This window comes from Meriones unguiculatus, chromosome 12, assembly GCF_030254825.1.
Source record: "Meriones unguiculatus strain TT.TT164.6M chromosome 12, Bangor_MerUng_6.1, whole genome shotgun sequence".
Lineage (NCBI taxonomy): Eukaryota > Metazoa > Chordata > Mammalia > Rodentia > Muridae > Meriones > Meriones unguiculatus.
Genome location: NC_083360.1, coordinates 145,819 through 172,368, shown reverse-complemented (window position 1 = coordinate 172,368; position 26,550 = coordinate 145,819). Strand labels below are relative to the sequence as shown.

The 26,550-nt window shown below is 38.5% G+C and overlaps 1 protein-coding gene across 4 annotated transcripts in view; it reads left to right on the top strand.

The window, feature by feature from the left end:
* Window positions 1-17,582, top strand: part of Ube2k (ubiquitin conjugating enzyme E2 K) — a 61,362-nt gene extending 43,780 nt beyond the window's left edge. For all 4 annotated transcript variants that reach the window (XM_021658708.2, XM_060365265.1, XM_060365263.1 and 1 more), the window contains 4 exons: window positions 1,490-1,572; window positions 13,174-13,273; window positions 15,657-15,785; window positions 16,028-17,582. In XM_021658708.2, coding sequence (XP_021514383.1) covers window positions 1,490-1,572; window positions 13,174-13,273; window positions 15,657-15,785; window positions 16,028-16,102 — 387 coding nt within the window. In that variant the 3' untranslated portion in view covers window positions 16,103-17,582. The remainder of the gene's footprint in view (window positions 1-1,489; window positions 1,573-13,173; window positions 13,274-15,656; window positions 15,786-16,027) is intronic.
* The last annotated feature ends 8,968 nt before the right edge of the window (window positions 17,583-26,550 follow it).

The following is a 26,550-nucleotide window of genomic DNA, read 5'->3' as shown; positions in this document are numbered from 1 at the left end:
ATAGCTCACAACTGTCTGTAATTGTTTCAGGGATCTGACACCCTCACACAGCCATACATGGCAGTCAAGAAACTAATGTACATAAAATAAAAGTAGATAAGTAAAATTATTTAAAAAGTAAACTAGAAATTTTTGTAAAGATGCATGCCTTTGATTGCAACACTTCAGAGGCATGTGGATATCTGAGTTTGATGCTGCCCTGGCCTACAAAGTGAGTTCAAGGACAGTTAGGGCTACACAGAGAAACCCTTTGGGAAAAAAACAAATAAAAAGAAATGATTACTGTGTATAAGTCCTTACTTCACATTGGCTGTGTTTGAAAGAGCTCTTCTTTATTCCTGTGGTAACAAGTTTGCAATAATAAGTGTGTATTTAAGTTTGGGGTACTTAGGCACTAGAGGTGTTGTAGCTAGTGGGTGGAGAACCTTTTATTAGAGTCCAGACAAGGCACAGATTATAGCTGTGAAGTAAAAAATATGATGCAGGCCGGAGTAAAGGATGATGTGGGGACAGCATAGGAGGAAGTGATGAGTAATGGAGATAAAAGTACGAGTTAGTGCACAGGCAGAAATGTACAACAATGTTACTGAGAAAAGAAAAAGCACAGAAATGTTCAGGCAAAAAAACAAAACCCAAACAACTTGGATATGATACTAAGACAGAATAGAATAAAGGATTTATGGACCTTTGAGCTGTGGTCTAAAGGCACGGTACTAGCATGATCTAACCTCAAATGAATGAGCAGAGCCTATCAGAAATAGTCAGAACAGGAATTAGCATTCTTTATTGGACTATAAACAACCGACAGAAGGTAGCTATCATTGAACACAGTGAAAATATTTACTGTTTTGCTTTTGTAGCCCTGGTTGGCATAAATTGTCTATGTAAACCATGCTGGCCTCCCAATTCTTACAGAATCTGTCCGCTTTTGGATCCCCAGTGCTACCGCACCCACCTTGATTTTAGTTTTTTAAATTCTGAGTTTAAGTTTCTCATTAGTATTTGGCACCTTATAGTAGGCTTCAAATTTTTGTTGGATTGTTGTTGAAATGTTTGAGAACTACTTATATAGAAAAATTAGGACCATTATAAACCCTTAGTACATATGCATCCATTTTTCTTTAAGCCTGTTTTGAACCTTTGCTCACACTTGGGTAGGTATCATTAAATGTTTCTATTAGGTTTTATGTGTTATTTTAATAGATTTTATAGTCTGTTTTATTTCTCAGATCTAGTGTAATATGAGGTACAGTATAAACATCTGATAATTGTGTGTTTGAATGTAGAATATACATTAAGAACTTTAAACATGTCCTTCTGAAAACTTAGCTTTCTATATGCCTCTTTGGAAAAAAATGCCATATAAGTATATAATTTATCTTGGGATGCAATTTTCTTTTAGTTATATTTTACCTTTACATGTTTGTTTTTTTTTTTTCTTTTTTTTTTTCCTCATTACTTGAAAACTCAAGTGTGCTTTATATTCTAGGTCCGGTTTATCACTAAAATATGGCACCCTAATATTAGTTCCGTCACAGGGGCTATTTGTTTGGATATCCTGAAAGATCAATGGTAAGAGATCTTTGAATTTGCTCTCTTCTCTTTCTCATAGGAGAACCAAGACTATGAATGTTAAGTATGTTAATTACCCTAAAACATAAGTTATACTTTAGGTAGTAGTTTATAAATCCTTTTAAGTAAATAGTTAAAAGTATATTTTGATAGAGATAACAATAGCTCATTTTTGTTTGTTTGTTTACTCATTTGTTTTTCAAGACAGGGTTTCTCTGTGTAGCCTTGGCTGTCCTGGAATCACTTTGTAAACCAGGCTGGTTTCCAACAGAGATCTGCCTGCCTCTGCCTTTCCAAATGCTGGAAGCTCATGCATGATAGCTCTTTCAATGGACATTTTAAAGTATAAGTAATATCAGATGCTAATTTTACATTTAAAAACCTCAGATTTCATTTTTTATTTTGGTAAATTTCCTTCCTTGTTATCTTAGGGGGAATTTGTAATGGACAGAAAATTTAAGTTGAAGCAATCTTTCAGATCACATATAGGCAAAAGTTTTTCAGAGTTGTGTTGATGGAACACAGTAAAGGTTCTCAGGTGTCACAGGTACTTTTGTAAGTGATATTTTTGTTTTACCTTACCTTAAACTTCTTTTGTTTTACTTGACTGGTTGTTTATTTTATTTACATGTTTTTGGTTTTGATTTTTGTTTTGTTTTTTCAAGACAGGGTTTCTTTATGTAGCTCTGGCTGTTCTGGACTTGATTCATATGTTCAAACCAAGCTGACTTCGAACTCAGAGATCCACATGCTTCTGCCTCCCAAGTCCCGGGATTAAAGGAGTATGCCACCACACCTGGCTGCTGGTTGAATTTTTAAAAACACACACACACTTTTATTTTTTTCCTTCTAAAGAATGTTTGCTGTAGAATCCAAGCTAGCCTTTGAACTGAATTTCTTTTGCCTTACTCTTCAGAGTACTGGGATTGTAGGAGTGTAGTGGTCAGTCCTGGTGGCTGTTGAATATTTAAGAGTTCCTGTTCTTGTATCCTTCAAATTTAAATCTCCCTTCTTCCATTTTTTAAGCCGTGTCAATAAGCAGGTTGATGCCTCTCAGCCTTCTCATTTTGTGAGATGAAGTTAATGAAGTAAACATTGGCCTGACAGAACTAAGTTGGTTCGTGTAATATTTTTAGAATGAAGCTGGTATATTTTAGCAGTAATTAGTCTGAGGCTGTAGGTTTATCTATAAAATGTTCTTACTCAGCATTAGCACAAATCTTATTAATGGAAAAACTGTGTTGAGAATTATAAAATGACTTTGAGTAAGGCAGTTCACACTTATGAGCCCAGGGTTAGGAGGCTGAGTTATGATGATGTTAACTCTGAAGCTAGGCTGCACTACCTAGTGAAACCCTGCTTTGAAAGGCGAGAAAGAGAAGTATGTGACCTCACCAAACAACGGGAAACAGTGCCATTGGGCAGAATATAAGGAACACTGATCTTAGAAAAATCATGTATTAATGCTCAAATATTCAAACTTCATGTTTTAATTCTTTAAGAGAAAGAAAGTGATATTTGAGAACAGTCATACCAGAGTGATGGCATTTTATACATGAATAAAATATGAGTAGAGTATGATTACTTACTATGAATAGAGTAGGATTACTGTTTTGGTTTCTTTTTGTATCAAATTTCTTGATTTATTTTAGAATATACTTTTATTTTCTCTGACCGACACTCTTTGATTTTTGACCTTTTTGCCAGCTTATTGAAAGTTCAAGGCCGGGTTTTTTTTCTATAACATATTTACAGCTCTTATAACTTCATGACTCATTGATACCAGTGCATATTTGCACAGTTGGAGATGCTCTGTTTCATTTGCTTTCAGGATGTCCACTCTGTTTTCTTTTTCTGTTTCCATAGCCCACTTGTTTTTCTGTATCTCCTGGGCCTTTGCACAGGAGAGTGCTGCAGGGGTCACTTTGTGAAACACTGGTGCATTGTGTGCACAGGTTAGAGTATAGAGTATGGAGAGAGCAGAGGACAACTTGTGTAGTCCTACCCTTTTAGACTTGTCAAACTTTGGCACTTGGTGCCTCTATCCACTGGGCCACCCTTGCTAGCATATAAATGTCTTCCTTGCACTCCAAGCTTACATTGATGTCTACTTATTTCCTGTACTTGAATTACAGAATGAACATCTTAAATGTGATAAAAGTGACTACCCAAAACTCGCTCTTCCTGGGGCTCGTGGTACACACCTTTTTAAAAATCTCGGCATTCAGGAGGCAGAGGACAGTTGCTTAGCACTTAAAACCCTGGCTGCTCTTCAGAGAGCTCAGGCTGGAATTTCAGCACCCGCATGGTGTAGTGTCATGGCTTTTGATGCCCTCGTCTGTCTCAGGGAGCACTTGAGTCATTCACAGTGCACACACAAACTTGAGGCAAAACACCCATACACATAAGTAAAAGGAAAAAGTCCTTTACTGTTTTCTATATTCTTCCTCATTTAAGCCTCTTTGTGGTCTTCAATTTTCTTTTTCCTTCCTTCCTTCCTTCCTTCCTTCCTTCCTTCCTTCCTTCCTTCCTTCCTTCCTTCCTTTTTTTTTTTCCTTCCTTCTTTTTTTTAACAGGATCTCACTGTGTAGCCTTCACTAGCTTTGAATTCACTTTGTAGACCAGCCTGGCCTTAAACTCACGGAGAGCTGTCTTTCTCTGCTAGTGCTGGGGTTAAAGTTACGCACCACCACAAGGTTTTTCTTCCTTTCTTTTGTTGTTTACTACCCTGTGTAAAATATGAAGACACTTGCATCTCACCACCAGCTTCCCTGCTAGCACCTTGATCCACATTCCACATTTCCTTTTGTCTGAATGATTGAAGTAGCCTGTCCCTTCTAAGACTCTTACTTGGCCCTACTTGGGCCATTTTTAGCAGTCACATTAAAGCAGTGTTAATTTGCTGAAGATAGATCTAAATTTCATATGTATGTATTAATGTGTGTTTATAAATGTGTGACATGGTGTACTTATGGCAGCCAGAAGACAACTTTGAGGGGCTCTCTCCTTCCCCCATATGGGTCCTGGGTATTAAACTCAGATTGTCAAGCTCTGTGGCAGGCTCCATTTGCACTTCCTCCTTCCCTCCGCTCTCCCTCCCTTGGCATTTTGCCTTGATGGTGACTGAATTAGGGAAGTGCCATACTATTTGATCTTTATTCTCAGCCCTCAGAAAAGCCTTGGGAGTGATGGTTACATATAACCATCTAGTTAACAAAGACTAGCATATTTTGAAAGTTTGGAAGTCATTATTGTGTATACAGATGGTATATAAGCATGAGTATTGGCATGCATGGAGGTGAGAGGACAGCTTTGTGGACTTTCAATCTGGGCATAGAGTTTAGTTGCCAGGCTTGTACCACAAGGTACTGTATAGTTGCTCAGGTGTCTTGCTGTCCCCAAACCAATACATTTTGAAATTTCATATTCTAATTTGAAGTTTAGTACTTCATGAAATAGAATTAATTATACATATGAAAACCTGGAAAGCTCACTAAAGCACAGATTTAATCAGCACTTGTGACAAGAATGAATAGAATGTAAGAGTTTTTTTCAGGTACTTAATTTTATGTTAACATTTACATTTTAAAGATTAGTATAAGGCAATAAAAATATGTATTAATTCCATCAAAGATAGTCTTTAGGATTGGCCAAGTAGCCTTTCTTTTGTATTTGTACCATTATTTCAAAATGTCATTGATTATTATTGCTTAGTATTGTACTTTTTATGTATTTGTTTGCTTATTTACTTGTGTCTGTCTGTCTATCTCTCTCTCTTTCTCTCTCTCTCTCTCTCTCTCTATATATATATATATAGACCAGACTAGCCTGAACCTCAGAGATCTACCTGCCTCTATGTCCTTGGTGTTGAGATTTAAATGGTGCACCACCATATCTGTCTACTATTGCTTAAAAAAAGTTAATACTTTGTATATTGAGAATTTCATATATGCATACATTGCAATATGATTATAATCTTTTTCATTTCTCACCTTCAACTCACTGAATATATCCCTGCCATGTTCTCCCAACTTCATGTTTTTATTCTTCCTCATTCATCCATCCATCCATCCATTTATTTTTTTGTTTGTCTTATTGGCAACCTCCTTTTTTCTTTTTGAGACAGAAAAACAGAAAATAGGCTTTGGGTATCTTAATATCACTGTCAACTCCCTTTGAAACAGGGTCTCTCTCTCACAGTTCTTTTTTTTTTTGAGCAAAAAAAAGCAACATTTTATTGCATTTTCTAATGAACATTTCATTTCGCAATTCTAATATATTTTAATACATTTGACATAAGTACATTACAGCAACAAATGCATTTGCCCCCATTACTGATTAGGAAAAAAATTAACTCATTTTTCTTTCACAGTTCTTACCCACATTGACTGTTCTAGGTTTTAAAAGGGGGTAGAAGAATAGTATGTATCAATAACATACTATTACTTTTTTTTTTTGATGTGATAAAATACCATGTCCATGTGCAACTTAGAGATGAAAGTGTTTATTTTGTCTTATGGTTCTAGAAGGCAAGAGTCCATAATGGCAGAGACCAATAGCAGCAGTTAGCCATAACAGCAGTTTATTACATTTCTTTGGCATACAAATGAACTTGGAGTAAGGGAGTTGTAAACGCCGGCTCATAGCAACTATATTGTCCAGTAAGGTGCTGTATTCTAAAAGTTCCATAAACTTCTCAAGCAATGCTATCAATTTGGGACCAAGTAGTTAAATACACAAAACTGTGCAGGACAGTTTTCATTCAAAACCAGCACAACAGATGAGTAAACTCTCAGGTTTGGTTTATGAGTCTTCCTCCTTAGCACATGCTAGGCATATTGCATATTCAACCCAGACTTTGTTGTCCCTGGAGTCCCTGTCTCCTTTCTTGGCAATTTCTCATATCTCTGTGTGCACACGGTCATTAACCTTTGAGGCCCACTTTGGCAGTGTATTTTTGAGCCACCACCTTCTTAGGACGGATGGCTCTTGTCTTCACTCTGGCGAACCATTTTGCCCAGATTGGAAAGAAGTATACTTAGGGTTTGTGGGAAAGCGACACATTTTTTAAGTGTGTGGTTGAATTATGTTAAGTTATATATACCTTATACAGACAATTTGCAAGTTTATTTTTGGTCCTGGACTCACTTGTAGGCCCGGATGGCCTCCAACTCACAGCAATCTACTTGCCTCTGTCTCCCTGAGTGCTGGGATTAAAGTCATGCACCACTACTCCCAGCTCCAGAGTATGAGTATTCTGGTTGCCTTACATTAGAATCATAAAATAATTTGATCTTACATGTTTAATTCATATAATTTTAAGGTTTACCAGAATGGCATCATTGCATGTCACAGATTACATTTTAAAACATTCATCCATCAGTGGTAACTGGCTTTACTTTTTGGCACTTGTGTATAAACCTGTAAGCATGAGTATATGATTGACTGTTGACATCTCTGCTTTCATTTCTCTGGCTTTCTTTTCAGGAGTAGAATAGTTGGATCATATATTAACTCTTTCATTTTTTAAGGAACTTTTATGCTGTTTCTACTAACAGTGAATGAGAGTTAAAGTTCCTGTACATCTTTACCAGCAGCTGTTTCTGTTTTTGATTTGTTTTGATAGGAGCTCTCTTTTCATATATTAATTTTTTCCCTTTTCTTCTCATAAAGAAGACAGGGTCTTTCTGTGTAACCCCGGCTGTCCTAGAACTTGCTGAATAGATAAACCAGGCTGGCCTGGAACAAAGAGATCCACCTTCCTCTGCCTCCCGAGTGCCTGTGCCACCATTCTCAGCCTTCTGGGACTGATAATATTGTTTTGCCTTTCCTTAATGATAGTAGTTTTCATGTGCCTAATAGGTATTTTACTTAGCTTTGGAGAAATGCCCCCAAAGGGCCCAGATAACGTGATCTGCAAAATCATGTATTATGGTTCACACTTGTAGGAGCCTGAGGCAGGAGGATCAGGAGTTCACAGTCATCCTCATCTACATAGGGAGTAAGTTTTAAGGCTATCTTAGATTATATGAGACTATCTCAAAACAAAACAATATAAACAAAAATTACTTAGAGGGGTTTCCCATGTTTGGGTTGCATTTTAACTGTTGTGTTCATTTTGATGTGTTTGTAGTCCATTTTCTCAATTCTCTTTCACTCTTTTTGGTCCTTGTACTTCTGTTATATCAAGTAAAGCATTGTCAAAGCCAATGTCATGAACACACTTAGAGTTTTCTTCTAAGTTTTGGTTAGGTCTTTAATTATTTTCTATTAATATATATGGTTTTGCATGTTTTTATATTTGCATTGCAACTTAACAGTTACCATGAGCTCAATTGTTTTGATATGAGATTCTTTCTGTCTGTCTGTCTCTCTCTCACTCTGTCTTTTGGTTTTGGTTTTTTGAGACAGGGTTTCTCTTTGTAGCCCTAGCTGTCCTGGATCTCACTGTGTAGACCAGGCTAGCCTGAAATTCATAGAGATTCACCTGCTTTTGCCTCTTGAATGCTGGGATTAACTGCAAGTGCCACCATTGCCTGGCTGATAGGAGATTCTTCTTTTTAATTAATTAAGTTTAATTTAATTTCTGTATGAGTGCTCTATCAGTGTGTACACCTGCATGCCAGAAGAGAGATCCCAGTATAGATGGTTGTGAGCCGTCATATGGTTGCCGGAAATTGAACTCAGGACCTCTTCAAGAAGAGACAGTGCTCTTATCCCGAGCCATCCCTCCAGCCCCCTGATAGGATATTCTTATATTTAGATTTTTCTTTGCTATTCAAACTTAGCTTTTTAAAAGAAGTAATTTAGGGGCTGGAGAGATGTCTCAGTGATTGAGAGCACTGTGTGCTCTTCCAGAGGACCCAGGTTCATTTCCCAGCTTCGACATTGCAGCTCATGTGGATGTAACTCTTGCCCAAGGAGATCCCCCTCCCCCACATATATACATGTGTGTCTGCATGTATAAACTTTTCTGTTTAATGTTTTTTCTCCTTTGAGGATTGTTTATGGTCCAGAGTTCATATCCCCTAATAAAGCTGTTTTCTTTTTTTTAATATAATTTTTTTTAATATTAGTTATAGGTTATTTACTTTCTATCCCAGCTGTAGCCCCTCCCAATCCTACCCTCCCCCCTTATCTTCTCCCTGCCCTGATCTAAGTCCACTGATAAGGGAAGGTCCTCCTCCCTTTCCATCTGACCCTAGCTTATCAGCTGTCATTAGGACTGGCTGCAATGTATAAAGCTACTTTCTAAAGGGTAATTTTGTTTTTGCTTCTGCTCCTGGACCAAGTGATAATTTATCACACCCCCACACACCCCAACAGGGTCTCTATAACAGTCTTTGCTGTCCTGGAACTTAATATGCAGGTCAGGCTGGCCTGGAGCTCATACAGATCCCTCTGTCTCCTGCCTTCCTCCTCCTGCCTGGATTAAAGGTGTGCACCACCATGACTGGCTTATCACTACTTTTTAACAAACTTTGTCTCCAAAAATTAAAACAAAAATGCCTTTTCAAAGTATACAAATTATTATGTTTTTAAAAATATATGAATTACTGATACCCCAACTAAGGGCAATGCATGGAAAGGACCTAAAACCTCCGCCTAGATGTAGCCCATAGACTCAGTCTCCACGTGGGTTCCCTAATAAGGGGAGCAGGGGCTTTCTCTGGCATGAACTCAGTGACAGGCTCTCTGATCACCTACCCCTGGAGGGGGATGCAGCCTTGCCAGGCCACAGAGGAAGACAATACAACCAGTCCTGGTGAGACCTGATAGGCTAGGGTCAGATAGAAGGGGAGGAAGACTTCACCTGTCACTGAACTAGGGGAGGGGGCATAGGGTGAGAAGAGGGAGGGAGAGTGGGATGGGGAGGAGACAAGGGAGGGGGACACAGCCAGGATACAGATTGAACAAATTGTAATAAATGATAATAAATTTTTTTTAAAAAAACATGAATTAAATATGGTGACTCACACCTGTTATTCTATCATGAGTTCAAGGCCTTGCTGGGACACAAAGTGACATTATTTCTCAATGCTTACCAAAAAAACAAGCATAGGTGAAAGTTTTTGTTAGGTTTGGGCTCTAGCTCAGTTAGCTCCACATTTGAGTGCTTGGCTTGGTTTAGTTTTTGCATGATAAAAAGCAAGGTCCATTCGAGTAACCAGGTTGTGTTGTATGTTCAAATTTTGTGAAGTTATTATATTTGTTTTGCTATTTTAAGTCATCTTTTTGCTGATAAATCTAGGCTTCCTTTAAATGTGCATGTGCCTTTAAGCATAACCTTCAAAATTTCTTTTTCTTAAAGATATTTTTATTTCATGTATTTGGCCTTTTGGCTGCATGTATGTGTGTACCATGTACATTAACACTATTAACATAGTGTTAATACCTCTGTAACTGTAGTTATAGACAGATATAAGCTATAGACATATAAGCTGTCACGGGCTGCTGGGAACTGTACCTGTGTCCTCTACAAGAGCAGCAAGTACTCTTAGTTACTAACTATCTATCAATCCTCTGAAATTTCTAAAATATTAAATTTAGAATAATATGCTCTTCCTAATTAATTTCCATCTTTTTGTGGTAATAGAAAGATAAGTGAATATTTAAGGGTGAATTTTGGTTATGTTTTAACTTTCATTTATTTAAAAGCTCATTTATTATATGTGTTTATGATTGGAAGTTTGAAAGTCATAGGCCACCAGTGTGGAATTTGTTTTCTCTTTGAACCTTCATCTCGGTTCTAGGGATAAACTTGGTTTTCAGGCTGGTCTCACAAGTATGTTTTTTTTTTTTTTTAATCTAGTTAGTTATCTCATCATACTTGGTTGAAAATTAACTTTGAAGCTCTTAAGAAATTAGACACTTAGACCTAGGAAAGAATAGTGTCTGCTTTGTCATCTAGGATAAAGAGCTGTTTGAAAAGGTTTTCTTTTGTTTTAAGACAGGGTCTGTGTAGTTGAGGTTTTTATGAAACTGTACAGCAGGCTAGCCTCTGCCTCTTATGCTCTTGGGCATTAAAGGCTTACAAACTGTGCTTTAAAAAGTACTCTTGTATTTTAAGTGCTGCTTCAGTGTGTTAGCTTATTTTATTTATTCCAGTCTGTTTTTTGAGACAGGGCTCAGTTTAGCCCAATGTAGCCAACACCTTTTTACCTAAATGAGCCTTTGTTTGATATCTTGCTTTTCTTTGTACCAAGTGCTAATGTGAAGGCTTACAGCACTGTGCCTGGTGGTGTCAGCTCCTTTGTAAGCATCATGCTAGGTTTCCCCGATTGCTTTAGTTTCTCTAGAATTCTAAATTGATGAACCAACAAGTTCCATTCTAAATTGCTTTATATTAGGGCAAATTTGGCCTCCTGACTTTGTCTCCCAAGTAGTAGGATTATAGATCTATGCTGCCATGTCTGCCTTCCTAAGTTCATTTTAGAGAACTATGCATAGTGGTTATTTTAACACAAGAGACACAGACCAATATTGTATTTACTTTTTTGGTGTAGAACAGCTGTTGCCAGTTAGCTTAAGTTTTAAATTACAATATTTTTCAAATACTATCTTTTGTCATTGGAGCATTTGTTCAAACATTAGTAGCTTCTAATGAGCAGGTCTGCAATGAGGAGAATTTTCATTTCTTTTGTTCCTAAGTCATTAGCTGAGCATAAGTAATAAAGTAATCTGTGCCCTTGGGAGGGTGAGACACGAGAATCCAATTCTTTATCTAGAAATAGTAGACTTTGTCCCAAAAAAAAAAAACAAACAAGTTCCTCAGTCTTGCTAATGCCACTAATCAGGGGAAGAAAATTTATTGAAATTCAGTGCTTTAAAACATGCTGTTTCTAATAAAATATCTTTCTTGCCTAAACATTTAGGATTATCTTTTTATGTATTGTATTATTCATGGAAACTGAAAGTGATCACTGGGTTTTTGTTTGTTTGTTTGTTTTTAGTAGTCAGGAATTCTACCAAAAAATGCTGGTTTAAAATAATCATTTGTAATAATAAAAATTAAAAAAAAAGAATATCTTAAAAAAAAAATGAGCACAATAGGCCTAGAGGCTCAGTAGCAGAGTGCCTGTATGAGGCCCTGGATGACAGACAGCCCAATACCTCAAAAAGAGTGTGGTCTTAGATTCTTCACTATATTAGCATTGTGTTCATTTTTATTTCATTTATTCATTATTTTTTTGAGACAGGGTTTCTTTGTGTAGCTCTGGCTGTCCTGGAACAAGCTTTGTAGACCAGGGTGGCCTTGAACTCACAGAGATCTACCTGCCTCTGCCTCCCAAGTATCATGTTTCACCACTGCTTAGCTATCATTGTAAATATTTCAATTATAGTGAAGGAAATTTTAAACAAATAATTGCTTTATACAGAAAAAGGTTTTTGTTGTAAACATATTTAGGAGCATTACTTAAGTGATAACATTTATTTTATCTCTAAGTATGTATATTTATTGGTGCAGGTGTATATGTAGTCCATGTGGATGCCTGCAGACCCCAGACAGCATCAGAGCCCCTGGAGTTACAGGCAACTGTTAGCTGCCCAGCTTGGGTGGTGGGACCTAAACTCTAGAGTCCTTTACAAAAGCAGTACACATACATAATGGTGAGCCTCTCTCCAACCTCAAGTGTAATAGTTTGAATAAAAATTTGTCCTATTTTGGAATATGATGGCCTGATTATAGAACCTTTAAAAGGCAGTTTATTAGCTTGCTTTATTTATTATGCCATTAAAAGAGTTCTAGGGGCTGATTTGTGGTTAAGGGCATGTACTGCTGTTTGAAGAATCCAAGTGGAATTCCCAGCACCCGTGTTGGGTGGCTTAACTCCAGCTGGAGTAGATCAGCTGCTTTCTGGTCTCTGTAGACACTTGTACTCATGTGCACATACTCAAACATGTTTTTAATTAAAAATAATAAAAATCTGTTAAATCCCACAGATTATTATATTAGTAGTAATAACTTTAACCCTTTATTATGAAATATGGGTAAGGGGCTGGAGAGGTGTTTAATGATTGAGAGCATGTGTTGCAGAGCTTTTGGCTTTGCTTCCCTGCATCCATAATAGTGGCTTAGAATCATCTTTAATTCTAGTTCTGATCTTTCTGGGCACCAGGTATTCAGGTGCTGACATGGAGACAGAAACTCACACGCATAAGTAATAAAATAAAAACATGAATATTTTGTTTAAGAAGAAAATTTGTTAAGAATGAAGTCAGTAGATAAAGCTTACAGGATAGGTAAACATAACAAGTGGAGAAAAGCAAAGCCAAATCAGGGTGAGGTGATTTGAATTGTCTCATTGTAATAATAAATATTGAGCTGTGTGGTGGTGGCTCATGCCTTTGACCCCAGCAGAGGCCAGTCTGGTGTACAAAGTAAGTTCCAGGACAGCCAAGGCTACACAGAAGAAACCCTGTCTTAGATCACCCCCTTCCCCAAAACCCCACAAAAAATTGGCAATTATACATACATATTTGCTAGCTATTTAAATTTTAGTTCCAGTACATTTTTATTTCTGCTCAGAAAACATACACGTTTGTTTATGTCCTTCAGAGTCCTCTTTAAGTGGGGTATTTTCCTATTTTGAAATTTAGGGCAGCAGCAATGACTCTGCGCACGGTATTATTGTCATTGCAAGCACTGTTGGCAGCTGCAGAACCCGATGACCCCCAAGATGCAGTAGTAGCAAATCAGGTAAGAAAGTAGCTTTTTGAAGGACTTTCTTAGACTTGTGTCTGCAGTGTTTAATATATGACATCAGCATATGAACATTGTGTATTGGGACTAAATTTGGAAATGGTTTCTTTTAATAAAATAATTTTGTCACACATAAAACAAATCATGTCACTTATAATAAATGTCACTTATAATAAAACAGATGAGCAAGCAAACAAATAAAAATTAGATAGGAACTCTACTATCACTTACTGATGCCCAAATGCTTCATGATTTGAGCTCTTGAACACTTTCTCGAGAATTACATGTTATTCTTTGAGCTCATTAATTTTTGAGATTGTCATTTTTCTGTCATTTCATCTTGTTTTCCTTGCTTCTTCTTTGAAGAAACATTTATCAACTACTGTTAAAATTTTTTTATATGTGCTTTTTTGGGTGGAGAGATGGCTCAGTGGTTAAGAGCACTGACTACTCTTCCAGAAGTTTTGAGTTCAATTCCCAGCAACCACATAGTGGTCCACAACCAGCCATGTTGTGATCTGATGCCTTCTTTTGCCATACAAGTGTATATGCAGATAAAGCACACACACATATAAATAAACAAATAAACAAAGGTTTTTTTAATATGCTTTCTTGATGTTTAAGTGTGGGCAGGAGTTTTTCACAGCATGCATGTGTGGGTCAAAGGACAACTGTTACCTCTTTCCTTGTTACCCTGTGTGTCAGGCAGTTACTTTAGCCAGGCAGTGGTGGCACATGCCTGTAATTCCAACACTCAGAAAGGTAGAGTCAGGTGGAGCTCTTTGAGTTCAAGGACAGCGTGGTCTATTGAGTGAGTCTAGGAGAGGAGAACCAAGGCTACACAGAAACCGTGTCTCAGAAAAAACTAAGTGTAAGACTTACTTTTAAAATTATATGTCTTACGGGTCTTCAGGTATATGTACTTGAGTACCAGTTCCTGTAGAGGTATGAGGAAGGTTTTGGATATACTTAGTTGAAACTATAGGCTCCCGATTGTTGGTGTTGGGAATTCTGGTTCTGGAAGAGCAGCAAGTATTTGGAGCCACCTCTCCAGGCCTCCTTTATGGCTTTAATTTACATATATTTCCTTATTTCTCTTTTGCATGCTTCCTTAATTCCACTGCTAGACTTAAAAGTGCTTGGAATTACAGCTTTTCTCAGTTTTCACATTTCTGCTATTTGTTAAGGTTTGGTAGCAGAAGTCTTTTTGAGAAGTTTAGCTTTGATTTTTGTACAAATTGAGATAAATTGAGATTTCAAATCAAAGGTGACTTTTAACACCTAAAATAATTTTGTTGTTTGAAAAGTATTGCTTGAAATGCATTAGATATATCATTTTGCTTATGTAATAGATTATCGACCTTGTACTTTGATAAGAGCTCATTATTAAGCGGTACTTAATCCCAGCATTCTAGTTCAGCTAGGGCAGCATAGTGAGAACTTGTTTTAGAGAGAGAAAGCAAGGAGAGAGGGAAGGAAAGGATGAATTTATTGGCCTTATGCCTTTGGACTGGAGAGCTGGATGGCTCAGTGACAGAGTTACTGAGGCTCATGCAGAAGACCAGAGGTTAGGGCCCAGCACCACACTGGACTGCCCTCTTCTTGGCCTTCCTGGGCACTTCCACACATATACTCCTAACACAAACGTAATATGTACTTATGTAAATTAAGTTGTAAAGATCTTTAAAAATAGTATTGCTAAATATTAAAATGAGTTGACATTGTTAGTTTTTACTTTGTTTTACATTATTTTCACAAATGAATTTACTCCATCTTTCCAATTTGTGTGGCAAATCTTACTGTCTAAAAGGGCTCTTTGAGTTTTTAAATTACGAAGTGGTAAGTTAAATTTTTGAGTGTTGGGTTTACTTGGATTACTGTACATCTCTAAGAGAATCTAGCTGTGTCTCCTTTTGAGCTCGGCCTAGTAGCATGATTGGTTGTATTTATCAGCTGATGTTAGTTACATTTATCAACTATGTTATAGTTATGTAACTTTACATATTAATCATTTTGTTTAGTTGTGTAATTTCCTGTACAATGATTAGACCATTTCGATGATAGTTCATTTAATAATAGATGCTTGCTTAAAGTATATTAACTTTGTCTTTTATTTTCACAAAGCTTCAGTTCTTGAGTAATAATACATCTGCAGTGGAAAATGAATCACCTTTGTGTTTTCGCACACAGGGTGCTAGTAGTTGAACTTCTGACTTCGGGCTTACTGAGCCAACACTACCATTGATCTCCACAGCTCAGCCCAAATGATTACATCTTAAATATACATTTATTTTCTTTGGATAAAGCAGATTCTTATTTGAGCTGTTATGGTAACTATCACTGTATTGTCTTGTTGATCGTTTTTTTCCCCTCCTTATAGTACAAACAAAATCCTGAAATGTTCAAGCAGACAGCTCGACTTTGGGCACACGTGTATGCTGGAGCTCCAGTTTCTAGTCCAGAATACACCAAAAAAATAGAAAACCTGTGTGCTATGGGCTTTGATAGGGTAAGTACCGGATTTGATTTAAATACTCATTTTAAGCTTCTGCTCCCTGATCTTGGGACAAGTAGGCTAGCAATTTTTTAAAAATCTAGTTTGGGTTAATAGTGTTTTGTTATTGAAATCAGTGATGATTATCTCTTTCTGTTGATCACAGTCACTGGTAGAGGAAGGAATCCATGATTCTCAATGCAGAGAGACGATTCCATTTCCTTGGGATGTGATTGCTCTTGTTCTCTTCTTTACAGAATGCAGTAATAGTGGCCTTGTCTTCAAAATCATGGGATGTAGAGACTGCAACAGAACTGCTTCTGAGTAACTGAGGCCGGGGAATTGCTGCCAGCCACACTCGCCTCTCCTCAAGGAGCACCAACACCTGTTATTTTTAGGATTCTGCATAAATTCCTTTTAAACTGGCATTCTTGCCTAATGATGTTATCTGGGCACCATTGGAGACTGCAAAAAAAAAAAAAATCCCTGCTCTGTAAATAAAGCTAATTAAACGTCTGTGTAAATTTAAAAAGGGGAAATACTTTAGTTTTTTTCTTAATAGTGTAAAAATTCTTTGAGCTAAGCTAAAACTATGGAAAAAAACATGCTACTTTAGTGTTTAGCAGTGTAACAAGACTAGCGAGTTTGCTTCAGGGTTCTGTTGACTAACGAGGACAACACTCGAGTGTCGGCCGCTCACATTGTGGTGTTGCATCACAGCTACCTTAAGCGTTTGAACGTGGATCCTCTGTGCCTGTGAATTTACTTGCATGCTTGTACTTGACTTCTTAGAAAGGGTAGCTGAAAAGACCACCCCCTCTTAAGCATTAGGAAATTCTTGAATTAGGAGATTTATCCAGATTTAAAGATGGTGACCCAATCAGAGCCTTTCGGTCCCCGTGAACAGGTAGTGACACCTTTTTTTTTTTCCCTTGTCACCATCCATAGCTGAGATTCTTATGATAAATTTTTCTGTGTTTGGTGGGAAACGTCCTGAGGAACAGTGTCCCTTGTTCTGTTTTTAGCTCGTAGGTTTGGAATGTTTTTTCCAGGTTCTTTACTTTGTAAGTAGTAATGTAAAAATGGGGCTGCCGAATTCTCATTTCTCTACAAAGGAGTAAATACTTAATGTTCCCGGAGTTAATAAAAGGACCACACTTAGTTTTTCAGTGAATTTAACATTAATTTTTAAACGGATGAAGTCTTTGGGAGCTTGAAGGGTGCAGCCATCTGTTTCCAGTAGTGTTGGGTCTGACTGGGGCTTCTTAGTTTGCTTTTGCCAGCCAGAATCACTGTTCTTGCACTCTCCATGTTGATGCATGGAAGATGTTAGTCTCACTGTACATACCAGATGCACATAGGAATAGGGGTGTGTTCTAAAAATCTAGCTTTCTTTATGATGCTTCAGATACTGTGAGAATTGAAACTTTACTTTCTCTGTACATAGATTTCCTGTTCTTACTGTCACATCTTTCTAAGTTCCAAAGTTTGAAAACTCTTAGTTTTGCAAACTCATTTAACCATCTTTATTAAGGGTCATGTGAATTTATGTAGGCAGTTGTTACAGAGTAGATACAGTTTTAAATTTTGAGGACCAATGCACAGATTGCAGAAATGTAATGGTATCAGACTGAATTAAAGTAAGGCTGTATATTGAAAGTCATTCTAAAAGGTTTGTTTTCTTGAAGTGTTATTCATCTTATAGTCATGAAGTGTTTGGAAAATACTTTTGAACCTATTAACTCAGCACAACTTCATTTGACTTTTCCATAATTTTGATGCTACAAGCAATAAAAGAACCATTTAAATATATTGTAACATTAAAGATGTGAAGGTTCTTCCAGCAACGTGTAAGGCTTTCACGTTCACAGTGGCTCTTAGGGTCGCTATGCCTGCACACTAAACTCAAGCTGCTATGTTGTACGTGTTTGCGGATGCACACATTTCCTGTTGTAGCCACATCCTTTTATTCCTATAGTTTATTTTCTAAAGATGCCAAAGGAAACAAGTTTTTATTTATTTTAAATAGCTAAAACTTTGTACTTTTCTTTATATTCTGAAATAAGATGGAATTGTGTGAAATTATGGATGGTTTAGCTACATTGTAGATTAGAAAGTTTTTTAAATGGAGGTTGGCTTGTTAACAATATTTGAATATTTAAAAGTATAAAATACATTCTTGGAGTTTACTCTTTGCCTATATTGTCAGGGTATATTGTCTGGTTAGAGGTAGATGAAAAATAACTCAGATGTCAAAAGTCAAGTATTATCTACTTTCCTCTTGGAGGCAGCTGTTTCCTGCCTTGATTGTCATTTTTTTGCATATTGCCTCAGACTGGCTCCATCCTGTATGTACGGAACACACTTACTTGCCCCTAGCACCCAGGAAGCTGGAGAAGTATGATGTGGTTTCATACATTTATGTGGTTACACCATCATAAAAATTAATTTTCAACTAGGCATGTTGGCAAGTTCTCTTGTGATCCCAGCACTTGAGTACCAGAACCATGCATTCAAGGCTCCCTGGGTTACACAATCAAGACTCCTTGGGATTTCTCATTTTCCCTTAATGTAATAATAGTCTTTCTAGGATATTTCCTCACTTGGGCTCTGAGTTTTCTATTTTTATTTCCTGTCTGGTAGGTTTAGTTCAGCAAAAAATGATGTGCAGGCTTTTTGTTTTGCTTTTAAGTACATTTAGGAAAACAATCCTAAAAGTTGAGGCATTGTAAAAGTACCCCTATGTAAATTTTTATAATTCTGCTTTTGAGAATTTGTCATTTTAAAAGACTTCTAAAAGAAAATTTACTGTTTTGGTGTGGGTGTGGTGGAACATGCTTTTGGTACCCAGGGTCTTTAGCTGCTAAGGCAGACAGATTCTGTGAGACAATTTGTGGGAGGTGTCTCCCCCCTCAGTCATTTTAGTGAAATCCCACTTAGAGCAGGCAGATTCACTAGAATTTATTGATCCTCTAATAGGCATTTACATAGCCTGTGCCTGACTTTCAGTAGAAAACGTAGTTATAGAGCATGTTGGAAAGGTCGACTCAATGTCCAGGGTCTAGAAACTTAAGGCACACTGGTATAAATAAGATGCCCTGAGTTTGCGCTCTCAAAAGTTTAGTTTACTTAAATACACAACACCTTCAAAAACGTGTTTGGAATTTTGAGTATTTTTCCTCTGAGAAGTATAACCTACGGAATGAGATTAAAACATTAAAAAATTTAAATATTCCTGATTGTTGGTGGCATTTAACACTATGCAAAAAATCTTTCTAAGTATCTGCAGGAAGGAATTGGCAGTAGGTTTTGCTCATACACCACAGAATGCAGTAGATCATATATGAGGGTTAGGCTGCTGAGTACGTCTATCGGTGAAAAGCAGAGCTTGGGTAATTGAATGTGAACCTCATACAGCTTTTAAAAGTGCAGTAGAGGTAGGGTGTTTTTGCAATCCAGTGTAGCTGCACCAGAAATGAAGTTTTGGTGAGGTAAGGGTTTAAGATGAATTTTTGCAGAGAACAGTGGAGTCAGGCATATTGTACATAGCTGGAATCAGTGTTTAGTTAGAAAAAAGTAAGGTGTTTGTTCAGTTACCTTTGTATTAAGTGCTTTTTCTAGTTCCAAGGAGTTGATGTTTCAACGTTACATTTCCATCTTTCAGTACCTTTTTAAGTAAATGCGTACCTGTTGGTGTCACTGAGAAGACAACTCGAGGCTCTCACTGTTGAATAGCCTTTTCTGAAGCATGACTTCGTGTCCACACATGTGATATACTGTTTGTACTGTTCTAATAGAGTACAAATCCATGGCCTAAGGTAGGGGAGTGTTGCTGTCTCCCTTGCCTATCTTGTTCTGTTACTGCTTTCTTACACTGCTAGAACCTCTGAAGCCTACAATCATCACCAGAAGGTGTCATGATTGTGTTACCTTTGGCTTGGTAAATCCCACCATGCTGCTGTGATCAGATGTGGCACAGATGTGTTTGGTTCTGAGGCAAGCGGATCAAGTCATTGCACTGTGCCCTTACTGCTCATGTCTGCTTACTGTCACCTACTTTTTACAGGCATCATAATAAAAGCTAGACAATTTCTTTGGGGGAAAAGAGACTTATTTAATGTAATTTAAAGACTTTTCCAATAGAAAATGAAATATTATTGAAAATAATATCTATTTTTTAGCTTTCAGCAATTGATGGTGCTTTGTTGTGGTGTCTGCTGGAAGTTACTGCCATTATAGGAATTTTCATTAACCTCACTGGGAAAGAACCTTGCTTGTTAGCTTCTTTAGATCTCTAAACAGTTTGTTAGTGATGGTAAATTCCGTAGGAGGCTCTATTCTGAGCCATTAACTTCCTGTAAGGGGAAAATGGGCTGGTTACCAGAAACACCATTGAAGCAGGGTGGGCTGTGGGTGTAGGGTGGGGTGTTTGTCTTGAGAATTAAAACTACGAAACACTTTTGTATACAACTGAATTTTTAAAAAAATAAACACATTTTTAAAGATGTTGAATTTTCCCCCTTATTGGGAATTTAAAAATAAATGCATGCATGTTTCCCCCCTGGCACATGTTTTATATCTTATTTCGGGGTCTTATTTCTGGACAAGGAATTAAGCCTTCACATTAAAGAATCAGGTAGATGTCCTCAACATTTATCATAGTGATGTATGTGCTAATAGATTTTGTGAATTGTGTAAGAATTCAAGGTCAGGATGCTCTAGTTCACTTTAGTTGGTTAAGGCAACCACTATTCAGGTTCCATACATGCACACATTGTCTTCAGAGGTTCATGGCATGAAGACTGGATGGTCTTGGTATGTCCTGGGTTCTAATCTTAAGTTTTAAGTTGACTGAGCTTGTGCCAAATTTGTTGGTGCACTTTTTTTTCTTTTCTTTTCTTTTTTTTTTTTTTTAGGCAGAGACAGGGAGATATCTGAGGCTACTACCCTGGTCTAAATGTCCAGCTCCAGGTCTTACCAGACTACAAAGACCCTATCATAAAAAGCCAGGGCTTTTCTGACCCTGTTCTTCATCTAGGTAAGTATTTAGTGTTTTGCCTCATTTATAAAAAGGAGATGGTCTAGCTAGCTAGCAGTTAGGGTGGTGCACTGTTCACTATCAGCACTTGGGAGGTAGAGCCAGCAGGATCGGGAATTCCAGGCCATCCTGGGGCCACATGAGAGCATGCCTCAATAGAGTAAAGTGTTAGGTAGGCAAAGAGCTTCCTACAGACCTTAATTTTAACACCAATTCTTCGCCAAACATTTCTTCGGGTTCAAGCCTGACACAGCAAGAGTGGCTTATTTGAAAGTTGTTTTGGTTTGGCAAAATAGATGTCATTGATAACGTTTGTCCAGGGTGTGAGCTCCAAGGTTAGGTTCTCCGCAGTGCTCTGGAGCACAGATGGGATCACTGGAACTTACTCTTTCTGCCAGTGAATGACCTAATGACGTGATAAAACATTGTAGGATGAGGAATTTAGCTCCCTCTCCTAGCTAAGTTTCAACACACAGAACTACAAAAACACCAGCAGTGCCAAATAGGGTTTTTAAAACTAGTACACACAGGGCTGTTTCTGTTGCTTGAAGATGGGCTGGAGTGAGGAGTATGAGGTGTTTTTTTTCATAGAACAAGGCTGTTTCAGTGTGACAGAGCAAGCTCGAGCAGAGTAAAGTGGTCAAATTAAAAGGCCAGGGAACATTTGGTGTTTTGGTTATTAGAAAATAAGCGAGTAGTAAGACATGGTTATAGTATGGTGAACGTACTCAGCCCAGTGGTGGAGCACTTGAGTCCCTAGGACTGAGTTTGAAAGGGAAGCAAACAGAACAGTGGTGCACACCTGTATTTCAGGCACTTGGGAGGCTGAGGCAAGAGGATGGTTGTGAGTTGGGGTTGATGAGCTAATACTCTATAGGGTGACATTAAAAGGAAATGCAAACTGCAGCTCAGATCGAATGGCCTGCTTACATGATACTAGGATGATTATATTAAATTGTTGCAAATGTTCATTGTGTTTTTTTTTTTTTTTTTAATCGGTAATAGGGAGCCAGTGTTGTATACTCAAGAGGCCTGAAGCAAGAGGATCTTTTTGTCAACTAAAGGAAGATTTGAGATACTTTTTTCCGTGCTACTGATACAACTAGTTTTGTGTTTGATATAAGGGCATGTGAGTGCACCTGTGGAAATCAGAGGATTCTCTTTGGTGTCCCCCTGACGTTTTTTGTTTTGGAGACAGGGTTTCTTTTTGTTTTGGCTGTCCTGAAACTCCCTCTAGACCAGACTGGCCTTGAACTCACAGAAATCTACCTGACTGCTTCCCAGGAGTGCTGGGATTAAAGACCATGGGCAGTTGTGGCACAAACCTATAAGCCCAGCACTTTGAGTTCGAGGTCAGCCTGGTCTAGAGAGAAAGGCTGTCATGTTAACTCATGTCCCAAATGCTGGAATTACAGGTGTGTGCACGCATGGGACCCAAGCTCAGACCTCATGTTCATCAAGCAAGCATGCTAAAGCATGCATTGCCTGAACTGTCCCCAGTATCTCCATAGCTTTGTCTTCACTCTGTAAAGGAGGGCTATTGTAAAGTGGGACTGAAGTAGAGCAAAAGGACAATAACTTCAACTGGAACAAGGGTAAATTAGACAGGATAGGCAAGGAGATGGTGCAAAGGGAGGGGCAGGCAGGCAAGAGTGGGGTGGACAGGCAACTGAGTCTGTCAGCATTGGGAACACAAGGAAACTTTGGGCTGTTTTTAATTATAAATTTGAGAATCCTACCTTTTGTCCTTATCCCAGTTTATGATGAAAGCAAGCTGGCACAGGAGCTCAGCTGTAGCATGTGCAAGGACCTGGGTTTTATTCCCAGTACTGTGCACCCCAGCCCACACCAAGACCAAAGCCTGTCTTCACTGAGTACCTCTTACTACCCTTGATACTTCTGTTTTCTTCTATTGGTCGTTGTGTTTCTACTTAGCTATCCTTTCTGTTTTTTTAAAATTTGCTTGTTTTGTCTTTAATGACCCCCACCTGAATGACTGCAGCCACGTATTCAGGCGGTTGAGGGAAGAGGATCACCAGGAATTCTAGGCTAGAGAGATGTATAGCATAAGTCTATATGAAAAGTAAAACAACCCCAGAACACGTGACAAGATGGACCCAAACGTGCTTTTTGGTTGTCTATCTTATCCTTTCTCACAATTGAGTCTGGCCTCCATCTTTATGCTAATATTGATGTGAAAACCTATAGCCTTTCAAGTTAGACAAAAAACATGAAAGAAATCAGCATCAGCTATTGTTCTGGGTTGGATATGGCTACCCAACAATTGTTCATATGCCTGCCCTCAGTGTGACAATAATGGAGCCACTGAGAGATCGTTGTTATGAAGAAGCACTTTCCAGGAGCAATGATGGAGCTCTAGTGTAGGTCTTACAGGAAGCCACACTTTGTACCTGGCCCATTTGTGATGTAGCCAGTGGTGTCCTTGCCAGGGACAAGCATCATGCTCTTTAGACAAATTTTAACAATGGAAATGTGTGCAAGCTGGGCATGCTGGCACACACCTTCAATTCCAGCACTCAGGGAGGCAGAGGCAGGCGCATGTATGTGAGTTTGAAGCCAGCCTGGTCTACAAGTCTAGCAAGTCCTAGACTGTGAAAGAGATTTGGCTGAAAGCCTGGCTTTCTGCTGCCCAGGTAGGATTTAATTCTTATGGAAGGAAATTTCACTTGACACACACAACATCTTCAGAGATCACAGTAACAGTATGAAAATGACCAAGGCGTCAAGTTTCCTGGGTGTGGGTGTATATTTTGTCCAAGGGGGCCAGATATTAACCTTGAATGCTCCTCAGGAACCATCCTCGTTTGTAGAGACAGGGTCTCTTACTGGGACCTGGGGCATGAAGGCTGGCCATCAGCTAGGTGACTATCAGCTAGGATTCCTCAGCCTTTTATATGGTGCAGAGTATTGAACCATGCCCTCACAATTGGGAGGCAAATCCTTTGCCATCTGAGCTATCTCTTCATAGTTTCTACACTGCTAGCAGTTAAGCCTCAGGGAGATCATCTTTTACTGAAAGGGGTTCAGTGAGAAAACGCAGTTCATACATGTGAACTTCGGAATATTAAAGACTCCAGAATCAGCAGAGGACTGGGACTCAGTGGTACAGCACTCGCCCAGGGCTTAAAAGGCCCAGGGTGTGACAGCACCAATAGAAAACAAACACAGACACCAGTAGGGATGTGCTGCTAAGTTGGCAAGCATTTGTAAAGCCCTGAACTCGGTCTTCAGCTTCAAGAAGAGGAAAGGTAAAGAAAGTTATGTAAAAGATTTATGCCAAAGAAATGCTCACCAGGACTTCTGAAAATGGCACCAAGTATTAATGACCATGGTCATCAGTACAGTGAGAAGAAAACCTGAAACCTGCAACTTCCCTGAAATATACCTGCATCCAAAGCCAGGCATAGTGGTAGATGCCTGTAACCCTGGAGTTTGGGAGGAGAGCCTGGGCTCTCTGGGCTACAGATAGTGAACCATCCAAGAATAAAGTGCTGAACACAGGGCAGCCGGAGCCACATAACAACAGTGAAAGTCTGTCTGAAGCAAATAAAAGGTTGTTTACCAGTGTAATGTTTGTAAGCACATTTTTTCACAATATTAGTTAACAGTAACCGGGAAACAACTTGGAATTTGGGGAAAAATTTGAAAATAAAACACCATTTCTTGCTTGTGGAAACGTCCAAGTTTTGAACGCAGTGTACCTCTTTTTTTGTTTTGAAAGATAGCTGAGTTGTTCATTGCCTCTTGTCCAAAAAGTGCTGGGATTCCATATCTGTGTCCAAGACCAGCTTGATTAAAAGCATCCCAACTATGACTTATATTCCCAGCTGAAGTGCCAGCACAAAATATTTCTAGATGTTCAAGGCCTCAAACTTAGTCTTCCATTTGGATTTTTTGAGGAATATTAACAATATAGAGAAATCACATAAAGGAAAGATGAGTTAGATAGAACACGGTTATTTCTGGTAGTAATGATGAAGTCTACAATGGCAGCTGTTCAGCAGCCCTGAGTGCTGCCCTCCAGTGTGAGTCTGGACCAGACATCACTTATGAGAGAGCAAGAGATTGCTAGGTAGACTTAGGCAGGTACAGTGTTACACTAGCATCAGCTGGAGTGGAAGCTAAGAACTGGCAGTAAAGTGTATTCTATCTTATTTAACAAAAACAGAAAACCAAAGAGGTAACAATTATAGGAAAACCTAAAAAAAAAAATCTTGAGGTATTAGGGAACCAATAATACAGTCAAAATGCAAATCATGAATTGCCAAGTCAATGAAAAAACACAAAAAACAAGGACACAACTGATAAAAACTTAAATGTTTTTAAACATTGAGTGCAACCAGACCACAACATAAGCAAATGTTTTCCAATTTGTCTCTAAAGAAGAAATGTGAGTTTGTGTGTTGACATTTGCTGTGTGAAGGCTCAGGAACACAGTATGCCTAACATGCAGATTTCCCCCTCTACCACAATCAATTTAAAAAGACTTCATTCATTACAGAAAACATGGCCGCCAGGAGTCATGGTACCTATTGTCATGACATGATCTCATGAAGCCCAGTTTGGATTAGAAGTAGCTGTGCCTCCACTCCAGTGCTGCATGATATGGGGTATGCTAGTGCAAGAATACAGTCCCAGCACTAGGGATGTAGGGGCAGGCGGATCCAAGAAGTTTAAGGTCATATAAGGTGTGTGGCTAGTTGAGTATCAGTTCAAGACACAAGAGAGCTTGTATTAAATAAGAGTGGTCATATTCCTGCTACCTCCTCACCCACACTACTGTGCCCCCACACTCAGAAGTGTATCTATTTCTGCGCTTTAGTAAGTCTGTTGGTTCTCTTATAAAGCAGTTGTGTTAGGCTTGCACAAAATACTTTTAACCAAATCGAGAATAAACTTCCCATGTTATTAGATACCATACAAGACTTTACTATCCCATCAGCTCCCAGCTCCCTTACTCCTCTTTTTGTAATAAGGACTCCACTATGTAGCCCTGGCTGGCCAGGATGGTTTTAACATTGAAAATCAGCCTCCTGGGGTTGATGGCATGAGGTACTATGTACACTGGACGCCGCCGATCCTAACCTTATAATAAACTGCCCCTTTTCTAGTCAGTTCTCTTTCAAACTCCTTCAGAAACAATGAATATATAGCACTGTTTACAAAGAGAATGGATTTTGTTTGGAATACATTTTTTGCACAGGTATCAAGGGGAGAAAGGCAGATTTTAGCAACAGGCTTTGATAAGGAAACAGCCCACCTGAAATTCTGATCATCACCATGGTCCAACAACCTGAGAAATGAGACATTGTCTCTAAGAAGAATTTGAGGCAAGACACAAAAGACAACCAGGTTATTATTCTTATTTTACTTATGGGGCATGCAAACTTGAAGTTCTGATTTCCAGGTGTGGGGTTAGCAATCCCAGCTCTCTAGAGGTAGAGGCAGGAAGATTAGGTCCATCCTCAACTACATAATGAGTTCAAGGTTGACAACTTGGGCATAATTTGGGCATAAGACTCTCCATTAAAAAACAATGGTAACTACACTAGGGTGGGAGTGTTGTTAGAGAACATTTAGAGATTAAGAGCACTTATTCTTGTACACGACTTGGGTTTAATTCCTAGGACTCATGGGGGGGGCAGGGGTCACAACCAACTCCAGTTCCAGGGGATTCAACACTCCTTTCTGATCTCCCAGGGCACCAGACATGCATATGGT